The 13,612-nt window shown below is 40.1% G+C and overlaps 1 protein-coding gene across 4 annotated transcripts in view; it reads left to right on the top strand.

Moving 5' to 3' along the window:
• Nucleotides 1-12,289, top strand: part of C2H8orf37 (chromosome 2 C8orf37 homolog) — an 83,103-nt gene extending 70,814 nt beyond the window's left edge. For 2 of the 4 annotated variants that reach the window (XM_029591747.1, XM_029591746.1), the window contains 2 exons: nt 6,352-6,447; nt 9,961-12,289. In XM_029591747.1, coding sequence (XP_029447607.1) covers nt 6,352-6,447; nt 9,961-10,120 — 256 coding nt within the window. In that variant the 3' untranslated portion in view covers nt 10,121-12,289. Of the gene's footprint in view, nt 1-6,351; nt 6,453-9,960 lie in introns of all 4 variants that reach the window. The other 2 variants (XM_029591749.1, XM_029591748.1) reach the window with 2 other exon arrangements.
• Nucleotides 12,290-13,612: the final 1,323 nt, after the last annotated feature.

Here is a 13,612-nt window from a genome sequence, read left to right as displayed (position 1 = left end):
GGAACAAATCAGAACTTGATCTAATAAGAATAAGCAAACCAACTAACTAGTTTCAACTTTAAACAAATAAAAAATAAAAAATAAATAAAAAGGCAATATAAATCTTAATTAAAATAAATAGTGCAGAGAATAATACATTAGAACCAAAGGACAGGGTTGTTATGGGTTGTTATATAAGTTAGTTCTTAGCTCTCTGGGAATGCTTGCAGGAAGAGCCAAGTCTTTAATTTCGCCTTAAAAGTGGTGTGGCACGGCTCCAGGCGGAGGCCTGGTGGTAGGGAATTCCAGAGGGACGGGCCCGCGGTTGATAGAGCGCGTTTTCTCAGCGAGGATTTTGCGGGCTGAGTAATCATTCTGTTTTGGTATGCACTTCTAGTCGGCTTGTCCGAAGTATGTAGTTGCAGCTTGAAGGTTAAGTTGAGTGGGGATATGCTATGAAGGGCCTTATGCATCATCATGCTGCTTTTGAACTGTATCCTGTATTTAATGGGGAGCCAGTGAAGGTGCTGGAGGATCGGGGTGATGTGGTCTCTTTTTTTGGCGTTGGTGAGAATTCTTGCTGTGGCATTCAGCACCATCTGGAGGGGTTTGGTAGAGCATGCAGGAAGTCCCAGCAGAAGTGAATTGCAATAGTCTAGTTTCGGGAGAATGATGGCTTGGAGTACTGTGCGGAAGTCTCTGTAGCGTAGAAGTGGCTTTAGTTTCTTTAAAACTTGTAATTTAAAGAAGCATTCTTTGGTGGTGTTGTTGACGAATTTATTGAGGTTGAATCTGTCATCTAATATCACACCCAGATCTCTGACTTGTGGTGAGGTGGTGTATCCTGAGATGTCTGGAGAATTGCTTGAGGTCTGCGCGGTATGTTTTTCCGGTGCTATTATCAGGATTTCTGTTTTGTTGGTGTTCAGAACCAGGTTGAGGCTGCTTAACAGCTCGTTGATGGATGAGAGGCATTTATTCCAGAAGGCCATGGTCTTGTGTAAGGTGTCCGTTATGGGGATGATAATTTGAATGTCATCCGCGTATAGGAAATGGGTAAGCTTGAGGTTGGAGAGTAGGTGACAGAGTGGGAGAAGATAAATGTTGAAGAGGGTGGGGGAGAGTGAGGATCCCTGTGGTACTCCCATATTGTTTTCTACCGGGTGTTATGCTGGTCTCTCTAATCCTATGCTGTTGCTGATTTTGTGCAGGTATTGATATTGTAAAATTTAATTTTATGTGAATGCCTTATAATTAACAAGCTCATTTTTTGCATTTCATGCAGGACTCTTTTGCAGAGGTTCTTTACATGGCCAGAACATTGCCTTGGTCAATGTTTATGGGCCAAACAGAGATCAGACATTCTTTTATAATAATTTAAAAATAACCATAGATGGGTTTACTTCTTGCTCTGTAATAGCAGGAGGGGTCTGGAATGTATGTCTGGATCCTGAAAAGGATAGATCTAAGAATGTAAGAAGCCTTACTGAGCCTAATAAAGGTCTTAAAAATCTGGTACATAGCATAAACTGGGTAAATGTGTGACGAATGTGCTACCTGAGTAGCAGAGCATATTTCTCTGCTATTCACCATTCTTCAGCCTTCTGGACATGTTTTTTTCTGCTAAAAGGAGATATCTAGCTTAGTGTTCTCTGCAGAATTACTGAGTAGTAGTGTTTCTGACCACAATCCTATTGAAATGGGAATTGGCTTGTCACAATTCCTGGTGGCAACATATTCCTGAATACGGAGGGGTTTCAAGAAATGTTCAGAAAGGAAATTGCTGACTTTAAGGAAATTCATGCAGTTAGGAAATACAACCCTGTAACTTGGGAAACACTAAAAGTAATGTTGAAAGGCAAAATTATGCAATACACAAGTCACCTGAATAAGGTCTGGCTGGCTAGAGAGGCTTCCTTAATGAAGGAAATTTTATGACTAGAATCTCTACACAAAAGTAACTGCTCTCGGAGGATTTGGACACAGCTGGTCACCTGATGGAGTTGGAGGGTGCTACAAGTTGAACAGATCAAGAAATCCTTGCGTTTCACATGTCAAAAATTCTGTGAGCATGGTAATAAAACAGGAAAACTCGTCTCTAGCCTGCTTTAAAAAAAAAAAAAAAAAAGGAAACAAAGCACGTTAATTACTAGTATATATTAAAGCAATGGGAGGATTTCTAATAATTTGGAACATAGCCATAACTAAGAATTTCTATGAGAATCTCTTTGTAGGGAAAAAGGCAAGCACTGAGAAGGCAATTGATGCCTTCCTACAAAAGGTTAATCTACCCAAAGTAACAGAGGAACAAAATGAAAAGTTGAGGGAGAGGAGGCTATCACACTAACGGAAATGTTGAAGGTCATTAAGTTGCTACCTATGGGTAAAAGTCCAGGACCCAATGGGTTGCAGGCAGAATTTTATAAAAAAAAAAAAATTTTGTGGAACTGGCTTTGCCTATGGCAGACACTTTTGAACAACTAAAGATGCACTCGAATGTTTTCATAGAATGACTGAAGCTACTGTAGGCTTGAAACACAAAAAAGGTAGGAATGAGCTAGAGCCAGGATCGTATAGACCCATATCTCTTCTAGATGTAGATTTAAAAATCTTAGCTAAAGTAATGCAGATAAAAGTGGAAAGCATTTTACCTCATCTGGTAAAGGAGGACCAAACGGTATTTGTGAAATGGCGGCTCTCCTTTACTAATACTAGATGTGCCTTTCATATCATTTCATTGGCAGACAGGCATCAGATCCCGGGGCTGGTTGCATCTTTGGTCACACAAAAGGCCATTGATAAGCTTAGCTGGGGATTTCTGTTTGCTGTGCTGCAATCGTATGGCTTTGATCAGGAATTCATTGATTGGGTTAAGGCCCTGTATTCCAGGCCAGTGGCAAGGGTACTTACAAATGGGTATCTCTCCAATCTTTTTCCAATTAAACAGGGTACGCAGCAGGGATGCCCCTTGTCCCTCCTGTTGTTTAACCTAGCTATTGAAGTATTTGCACAGTTCATTCACGTAGACATCGATATTAAAGGTTTTGTGTTTAATGGGCATGAGTATAAGATCTCTTTGAACACGTATTACATGCTAATATATATGACACAAATTCCAAACTCAGCCCCGTGATTGCTTCATATATTTAAAGTGTATGGTGAGGTGTCTGGCTATAAAGTAAACTAGCAAAAATCTGAACTATTTTTGATAGGGGGGACTCAACCCTCTCAGTTACCAGACTCTTGTCTCTTTTTAAGGTAGCTAGGGCAGGGTTTTTAAGTATTTGGGTATCTTTATACCCAAATCTTGGTCGGACATTTTATAAAACTAATTATGCCCCCTGTATGCCAGAAAATCCTAGAAGACATGTAGAAATGGATTGGGCTTTATGTCTCATGGGCAGGTAGAATTGGGATCTTAAAAATGAATATTTTAACAAAATTAATGTACCTGTTCCAACATTTATCCATTATACTTCCTATGAAATTCTTCACTAACCTGAATGGACTGATATCTAGGTTCATCTGGCAGGGCAAGGTTTCTAGGCTAAAATTAAATATTTTTATGGTGCATTAAAAATATAGGAGGGTTTGCACTTCCTAATCTATTGGTATACTATTGGGCTTCCAGATTGGTTTGCTTACTGGCATGGCTTAATAGAGGTTATATGCACCATGGCTATCACTGGAGACTAGCAGTAGAAGGAATAGATTTGCCTTTTTTGCCACTGATTTCCCCGATGGTCAGGCAAGTGATGAGATCTAGTCCAGTTGTAGCACACATTGTAAAGACATGGCATATGCTTTATAAGCATTTGCATATACAGCTGGACCACCATGCCACACTAGTTGTTTTAAGGGTGAACCCTGATATTTCAATCACTATATTTAATACTGAGTTTCAGGTAGGGATGTGAATCGTGTGCCCAATCGTTTTAACGATCGGGTTCGGCTGGGGGGGGGGAATCTGATCGTTACGAGATGTGAATTGAAATCTGTTCCGATTCCAATTCACATCACTAATTTTTTTTAGTGAGGCCCGCGCCGATTAAAAAAAAAAAAAACCCCACCCCGACCCTTTAAAATTACCCCCTTAGCCTCCCCCACTCTCCCGCCCCCCCCCCCCCCAAAAAAACTTTTTACAGATACCTGGTGGTCCAGGGGGGCCGCGGGGAGCGATCTCCCATTCCCACGCTATCAGCTGCGCTAAAAAAAATGGCGCCAATGGCCCTTTGCCCTTACCATGTGACAGGGCAAAGGTAGAGCCGGCGCCATTTTGAATATTGGCAATACGGCCCGCGTGCAGGAGATTGCTCCCGGACCCCCGCTGGACCCCCAGGGACTTTTGGCCAGCTTGGGGGGGGCCTCCTGACCCCCACAAGACTTGCCAAAAGTCCAGCGGGGGTCCGGGAGCGACCTCCTGCACTCCGGCCGTATTGCCAGTATTCAAAATGGCGCCAGCGCTACCTTTGCCCTCACTATGTCATAGGGGCCCCCCTGGACCACGAGGTATGTGTAAAAAGTTTTTGCGGGGGGTCGGGAGAGTGGGGGAGGCTAAGGGGGTAATTTTAAAGGGTTGGGTGGGGTTTTTTTTTATCGGCGCCATTTATATTAGTGGCAGCCAAAATGGCGCCGATGACCCGAGAGCAGGAGATCGCGGCGGAACCCCCCCCCCCCCCCCCACTGGACCACCAGGTAATTTAAAACATTTTGGGGGGTTCGGGAGGGTGGGGGATTTGTTTTAAAGGATCGGGGTGGGTTTAGGGGTTGTTTTGGTGTGCCGGATTTCCCGCCCTCTCCCCCCCCCCCCCCCCCCCCCCCCCCCGATTTACGATTTTTCACAATAAATCGGTGGAATTTCTATTGTATCGCGACTCTAACGATTTTTGACGATTTAAAAAATATCTGACGATTTTTTTAAATCGTCAAAAAACGATTCACATCCCTAGTTTCAGGAATGGGAGAAAAAGTGGGTTGATTCTTCGAGGATTTGAAGGAGGAATTTGACTTGGGAGAAGAAGCTAAAAATGTTTGACAGCATTCGCAGGCACTTAAAATGGAAGAGACCTTATGGGCTAGAAGGGAGCCCTCACGAGTAGAGCAGCTACTAATGACCACAGAGGTAGGACATAAAATTATGTCCTTCCTATATCAGGCCATTATTGCTACTTACGAAGGGAAAGAGCCCCTTACTGCTCTGATAGAAAAGTGGAATGCAGATCCTAGGGGATAGATTGCCCATGATAGACTGGAAGACCATATGAAGGAAGGTACACAAAATTTATTACTACTAGTATAAGGGTAGAGCTTAAGTATAAATTGGTGTGGTGGATTTATAGATACCCAAAGTATTACTGGTTTTTTTGCCACAGACATCTAGCCTGTGTTGGAGGGATTGTGTGGAGGGGGACCTATTTTCATGTGTTGTGGACGTATGTGCCACTGGCGGAATTTTGGAACAAAGTGGAAAAAATAATTACTAAAATATTGGATCATATGGTGCTTTACATCCTAAATTTTGTTTGAGGCTGGGATCAGATCATGCTGTCGACAGCAACGCAGGCTGTACAGACATTTAGTTCATGCAACGTGTTACACAATTGCCTCATGTTGCATCTTCAATTGCCCATTGAGAAAAGCAGGTATAAGACGTAGTAGTGCTGGAAAAACTCACATCAATAATGTAGAAGACCAGTATGTATGGGATACGGGAGCCTTGGAAATATAAGAAGTCTAGATGCAATAAGGGGGAAGTTATGGTGTACTGTATATGTATAAGATCAATGTACATGATTTACGCAGTTGTTGACACTGAATATGTTCTGAGTCTTGTACTACTATGTAGTTGTCTGTCTTATAAATAAATGGTTTAAAAAAAATAGTTTGCAATCTGAAGTTGCATCCTCAGGGTTCGATTTTAAGACACTGGTTCCCGGTGCATGCAGATGGGCGCGCCGATTTTATAACATGCGTGCATCAGCCTTTTTCCCAGTTCTCTACACCCCTACCTGGCCTTCCTACCTTTTCTCCTTCCCAATTTTTCTACATTTTTTTCTTTTTACTTTCGTGCTATAACGAGCAAATATAAGTTCCGCGCACTGGCCCGGTGCCAGCATGTGCTTCCCCAGGACAGGGCCTATTGGCCGTTATCCTGGCCAGCCCCCTCCCCAGCCCGCCCCTTTTCCCTCAACTGGCACTTCTGTGCATACTGTTAGGCACATGGCTGGGCTGCTTGTAAAATGCTCATGGTGCACGCAAGGCCGGCCACACGCGTAAACTCAGCATAAAAGAATCTATTCTTGTAAATGACATGAACTATGCATAATGACTTGTGATAAATTCATGGTAGTTTTTTTATTTTTTTTGTAATAGAACATGTGATCACCTACGTTGCACTGCTTGTGACTTCAGTGTGGCAATTCATGATGACTACCAGTGGGACATATCTTGTGATTATCTGTTCTTCAGGTATGGTAAGGCAGACTTCAAAGTGATAAGAACACTAATCAAAAATTCAGATTGCACAGAGCTTTTATAGCTATAGACTATTCCTTCCATCAATCATAACATGGTATATTGCTGTATGCCGCAACTATATTTTTACACAGCAAAAGGTTCAAACTGAAAAGTATATTGCCCACTAAGTAAAGGGAGAGGATACAATTTTATTTACACATAAATGAATAGTGATGACCAAAAAGGGGGATAGTAAAAATTAAAGGGGAGGACATATTTAATATGACGAGATGATCAGAAGGAATACTTTGCTCAGTATTCACACTAGAAGGAGAGATATGTACCAAAAGCAAAAGGAAAGACAAGGGATTGTGGAGTGTTCAGTTTAATCATTTTTTATATGCTGCAGTTCAACATAAATCAAACATAAGAACATAAGTTGCCATACTGAGTCAGACCAAGAGTCAACAAATAAGTAAACAAATAAGCATAGGTGTAGCTTGCTTGTTACATCAGTTACTACCCTGAATCAATTAAGCCTGATACTTCACTTTCAATGCATATCCAGGGTAGCTCTCTGCTTCAACGGTGGGAGGGAATGAAGAAAAGTAAATTTATATTCAGACAACAACCAACAAGGAATGAATTGTTCAGGCTGGGTAAACAAATAAGCATGGGAGTAGCTTGCTTATTGCGGCGGTTACTACCCCTAACCAATTAAGCTAGATACTTCATTTAGATGCAGTTCCAGCATTGCTCTCTACATTAATGGTGGGGGTGGAAGCGAAATAGAACCAAAAGGCTACTAAGGGCCAAGCAAGAGTAACAGATAAGTATGAGGGAAAAAAAAGTGTGAAAGCTTGCTGGACAGACTGGATGGGCCGTTTGGTCTTCTTCTGCCATCATTTCTATGTTTCTTGCCAGAAGCCATTCTTCCGAGTAACCACAGGGGCAATACAGCTGTGTACTGTTCCTTCCTTTTTGCAAAAAGTGGTCTCAGGTTTTCACTTAAATCAGACCATTTCCCTGCTGTCTCTGGATAGGGAAAGAGATGCGAAGGAGTATCGCCTGTTGCGACCCTTGGATGTCAAGAGACATATCGTAAAGTATCTGGAGGTTTCTAAACCTTTCTGGAAGATGGAACGCCTGTTTGTCCTCCACGATGGTAGTAGCTGGCTACAGTAGCTCCCTGGATTAAGGAGGTGGTCACGGCCAAGTACGTGGAGGTGAATAGCGGTTGTCTAGTCATTATAGGCCTCAGGCAATGTCATGGGAGGAAGTTAGATTGTTGTCTTCCATCGACATTTGCCAAGCTGCAACATGGTCCTCCTTACATACCTTTTCCAGGTATTATTGTCTGGATGTGCAGGCCTGAGAGGACGCAGCCTATGCACGTACAGTTTTGACTGGACCGCAGACATCCTCTCGTCCTATTCAGGAGTAGCTTGGGAACATCCCACTGGTTCTGGATTCATCTGACTAGACGCTAAGAAATGCATTTCTTTAGTAGAGTCAGTTGAATCTAGCTTCCCGCTCTTGGCTGCCAAATGATTGTGATATAGTCCTTCTGCGTGGCTACATGTCCCAGGGTTTACTGATAAGTAAACTGGTTAGTTCAGTCCCTAAACTAGTGTTGAAGCATTTTTTGTCTGAGTTCAATGTTTCCTGTTGGCTGAGTACTGCAGTGGGTTATCTGTTATTAATCAAGTTTTGACTTGTCTGTCCACATTTGGCTTTTGAAGAAAATACTGGCAGGCTGATGTCACTGCAGGAGTATATATACAGTGATGTCAGCTTTGCTCCATCTGCTGGTAGAGGTTCATAACCCACTGGTTCTGGATTCATCTGACTATATTAAAGAAAAGGAAATTATCAGGAAAGTAGTAATTTTTCATCGAGTCTAGCATCCTGTCTATGACAGCGGCTAATCTGGGTTACTTAGAACTACCTAACAGACCATATTGGAGAAATCCATTCCATATACTTAGGGACCTTTGTTTTCAGTTTTTATTTTATTTTGCCTGTGAATTTCAGTGTTTAAAACAAATCAGTGGAAAAACGGCTTTATTATAACAACCGAAAACTCATTTTTCAACAGATTTCTTTTATGTTCTGACATTGAAATTCCCAGGCAAAATAACATAAAAACTGAAAACGAAGGTCCCTACATATACTTTTCTATCAGAAGTAAGAGTTGTCTATCTAACTAATTAGTATTAATGAACCTAGCCTTCAGAAACTTGTCTAAACCTTTTTTTTTTTAATTCTTTCTTTATTAAATTTTAACAAATTATCCAAGAACTAACCTTAGATTACAGAAATATACCAACAATCTGAAATATTTAATACAAGAAGAAAAAAAAGCATTATGAATGAGATTAACAATAAACAGAAAGTTGCATAGCAGACCACAAAAAGGAGAGAAAAAGAAATAAAATAGAAATACTTAATAGGAAAATAAGACATTATTACTTTCAGGGCCTATTACGATCTCTAGAGATTAGCATCAATACTACGAGATACCACCATATTTCCCAAAAAATAATCCAACCGAATTGCAACATAGAAAACTTAACTGTTACCATGATTTTTAAGTATACACTTACAAGGATATTTCAATTGGAAGGCCCTGCCCTTGTCCAAAGCTTTTTTTAAGCCCTGCTATACTATTAACCTTCACCATATCCTGTGTGGTAAGAAGAGTAAAAATGAGAATTCACCCCTTAGTAGGAAACTTATCTACATCTCCCCTCTTTCATCAGACACATAATTCTGCTTAGTGTGTAGAAATAGTTTCATCAGGTAGGTTCTAGCTTAGGTTTAATTTTAAATGGGCGACCAAAATAATAAGGGGAATGGAACAGCTCCCCTATGAGGAAAGACTAAAGAGGTTAGGACTTTTCAGCTTGGAGAAGAGACAGCTGAGGGGGGGGGGGGTATGATAGAGGTGTTTAAAATAATGAGCGGTCTAGAATGGGTTAATGTGAATCAGTTATTTACTCTTTCAGATAATAGACTAGGGAGCACTCCTTGAAGTTAGCATGTGGCACATTTAAAACTAATCGGAGAAAGTTCTTTTTACTCAGCACACAATTAAACTCTGGAATTTGTTGCCAGAGGATGTGGTTAGTGCAGTTAGTATAGCTGTGTTTAAAAAAGGATTGGCTAAGTTCTTGGAGAAGTCCATTACCTGCTATTAATTAAGTTGACTTAGAAAATAGCCACTGCTATTACTAGCAACAGTAACATGGAATAGACCTAGTTTTGGGGTATTTGCCAGATTCTTATGGCCTGGATTGGCCACTGTTGGAAACAGGATGCTGGGCTTGATGGACCCTTGGTCTGACCCAGTATGGCATGTTCTTATGTCCTTTCTCCACATTACTGTGTAAAAATGCAACCTTTTTATTCTAGTCGTGCAGTTGATATTTGCTTATGATACAGTTATAGACGGAAGAAAACATGTTGGTAGCTAGGTAGTCTTTGGTTTAAAGTAGTACTGAGTTGTATGTTTGCTCCTGACAGGAATAACATGCCTGAGTTCAGCAGATTACAAGAGAAGATGATAAAGAAGAAAGGAACACGAGCATATGCATGTCAGTGCAGCTGGAGATCCATCCAGGAGCTAACTGACCTTGCAACAGATCAGCACCTTCGTTGGGTTTGTGGTAAACATGCCGAATGAAGTTTTCCAGTATTCTGAAGCCATGGTTTTGATGTGTTAATGACTGATAACAGACTGCCAATCGGTTTCACAAGGCCATGAAACTGAAGAAGCATTGACTTTGGTTTGATCATTGAAGACTCATGGTCACATACAGGTTTACATGAAAAGGTTTATTAGTTGTGACAGGAATTTGGGTACATCAGTTTTTGATGTGATTTGCAAGTCACTTTTACGTCAGTATGATTATGCAACATGAATAAGTCATGGTAAGCAGATTGTTTAGAAGAAATGGCTGTGTGTGGAAGTGTAGTCTGTTCAAGAAGGTAAAACCCACATAAATGTTAGGTTTTAGTGGCATCGTTGATTTTATATCGGAATTGGTAACATTACTCAAGATCACTTGAGGGACTTAGTGCTATTACTAATGTAATTACTTTGATAACACTTTGGGTAGCCAGTCTTATTGTTAGATTTGTATTATATTTTTCAGAAACAAGGTAAAAGAGCAATGCATAAATATGAAATTTACCCTGGATATCCAACCTCTTGATTCAATAAAGTTAACAGAGAGGTTGGATATATCAAGGATCATGGATTAGGATCTTCCCTTTAATGCCCCCATGTCAAAGTACATCTACAGGTTAAATGGCCAGCAAAACACGCTTTCATGTAAAAATGTAAGTTATGATAGGTGTTCAGATTTTGTATTGGGGTAGTGTAGTTGCGCTGCTTCATGTCAAGTTTTCTTTTTACAATTCTTAAAAAGATGATGTACATCTGTGTGTGTACTGCATATAATCAGTAGTGTTATTTATATATGTTGATGTAAATGAGTCATTTTAAATGTAACAAATTATTTTGGTTTTAGAAATATGCAGAGAGGTTTAAGAAAATGTAAATACATATTTTAGAATATAGATGGAATGCGGATATGTCTTGTATTGTGCAAGCATGATAGTGTTGGTAACGTACATCAGAAGTGAAAGCAAAGTGAAATGTAGTAAGTAAAATAAAAGACCAGAAGACCAAATGAGAGAAATTCTCAGAAAAAGGGGTGTGACAGTTTAGAAAGAATAAATGTTGCTAATTACCTGCTTTAAAAAAAACAATCCTTAATTTGGAGTAGTGTAAAATGGACATTTTACTCCTGGGTCCCGAGAGTTGGATAGCTAAGAAATCTGTTATTGTCAGCCTTTCTGGATCAGTTACTGCTGTGTGTGTATACATTTTGCATATGGAAATATTCACAACAGCACTAGACTGGGAAATTTTTAGATCTGAAGCTTTTTACTTCACTATTCTAGTAGTAAGCCTTATGTTATAGATTGCTAAAAATAGTAGAGCTGAATAGCCATGAACACGAAAGATGTGTGTCAGCTAATGACAAGGCGATATAGTGATAAAGTGAAGGCAGGAGAGATGGATTCTAGATTTTCAGAGCTCCGTACATTCCAGATCAAGTAGGTATCCACAGCAAACGGGTCATTTTGTTGTATAAGGGGAAAGAAATAATAGGGCTGGGATTAGAGAGAGTCTGATTTAGAAGGCTGCTGTCCTTTATTTTGATTGATTTAAACCTATGTGTTTAAAAACTATAAAAATCACTTCATTAAAGGTTTTTTTTTCCTTACTAGTGTCTATGGCAGAACTCCTAAGGAGTTAAATCCAGGCAGAAGTCTGCCTCATGGACTACCATACACACTTCAAAGCTACCTTGTGTGACGGTCTAAAAACACTTGCCTGGATCCACCCTATAGTATATATGGAAAATATGATTATATAGTAAAAGATTAAATTTTTAATTTTTAACAATTAGAGAAAACCTAGTAGCAGATAATATTTAATGTATCACTTATTTTGCTACAACTATTTCAATCTCAGCTACTGGTTTACAAATGAAGGGCTCTATTGGCTGGATTTCTGCCAGAGGCACAAAATGTGAAAAAACAATCACTGGATAGGTTCAGAAATGGAGTTCATTTTAATGAGAATTAAAATAAAGTTGTCTCACCGCAGTCATTTACACTGCTGTCCTATTTTATATTGAACTGAAAAGCTGGAAAGGTGTATTTGTATGGTCTCTAATGTTGTGCTGTATAGTGCTGAAAATATAACTGATAATTATTACAAGTTGGTAAAGGTAAAGAATTTCCTTCCCCAATAAAACACAAATATCTGTAACTCTCAGCTGCGATATTTCCATCTTTGCTTAGAAAAATAATCAGTGGCAGAAATCTTGAACTACTGTGTCTGCTTTATTTAATACTTTAATGTTTACATCTTAAACTCCAAAACTAGTAAAAATGTGGTGACTCTGCTAACTTAGGCCTCGATGTAATAAAGTGCACTAGATGTGTGCACAGGTTTACTTGTGAATGTGCACAGACTTTACCTTCGGTGCAACAAAGAATTTTGCACGCAAAAAATATATGCACAAATTAGTGCACTTTCATTCAAATTCCATGTTAATGAAGGCAATAGCTATCACTCCCTGATACAGAGAGACACATAAGCTTAACTCATAGTTTCTTAATACTGAAAATTTAACTTCTGATCAAAGCTGGTGTAAAGTTCTTTGAGTTAATGTTAGTTTAGGAGGCTGAATCCAAAGTTCACAGTGCAAGGGTCCTGCACTCAGAATTAATGCGCATAAAACACAAGGTGAATTTTAAAAGCTGGATGCATGCAAAATCAGGAGATGGCAGTGCATGTCCACCCTATTTTATAAAGCAGGCAGATATGTGTACAAGTGCCAATGCACGCACATCTCACATTGGAAGAAAAATGGGCATGGTGGGTGTTCCGGGGCAGGGCCAAGAAATGTGCATGCAAGTACTTACACGCCTGGGCGCGCGCCCAGGTCCAGTGCCGCATAATTTTACTTCTATATGAGGAGGCGTAAGTTAAAAATAAATAATAATACAGGCATCTATGGGGTCTGGGTAACTGTGAGGAGTGCAGGCTGTATAACCAAGGGCTTTGGGAGGACCTAGGAGAACATTGGGCGAACTAGTGAATGAACTGGTGAAACCAGTCCTCAGCTGGATGCACATCTGTTTTAAAATACAGGCAGTTGGACATTTGTAAGCCAACTTATGCTGTTGGGCGCACACTTACACACGCATAGGCTATTTTATAACATGCACGCATGAAATAAAATGGCTGCGTCTCTGGGTGTGCGCCCATTTGAAAGTTACCGTCAATGTGTACACAAATCAAATTTTAAGTGCATAAAACATGTTTTATGCACAGAGAATGTGCTTCATGCACATTTTATTTATGTTCAGAAGACACTTATTGTGCACATAAGCAGACAAATTTTAAAATGCGCGCATGTGCTCCCACGCACATAGCGGCGTGCGAGTGGAAATACGCTGGAATTTTAAATCATGCGCACGCATGATTTAAAATATGCCTACTCCGCGTAATTATGCTCCTAATTTTAAGATATTACTTGAGCAGACCTACTTCGTGTATCTTCCATAGGACTTTGCTGGCTTTAACAGGTGT

The sequence above is a fragment of the Rhinatrema bivittatum genome, chromosome 2 (genome assembly GCF_901001135.1).
Source record: "Rhinatrema bivittatum chromosome 2, aRhiBiv1.1, whole genome shotgun sequence".
NCBI classification, from domain to species: domain Eukaryota; kingdom Metazoa; phylum Chordata; class Amphibia; order Gymnophiona; family Rhinatrematidae; genus Rhinatrema; species Rhinatrema bivittatum.
This window is presented reverse-complemented; position numbering and strand designations above follow the sequence as displayed.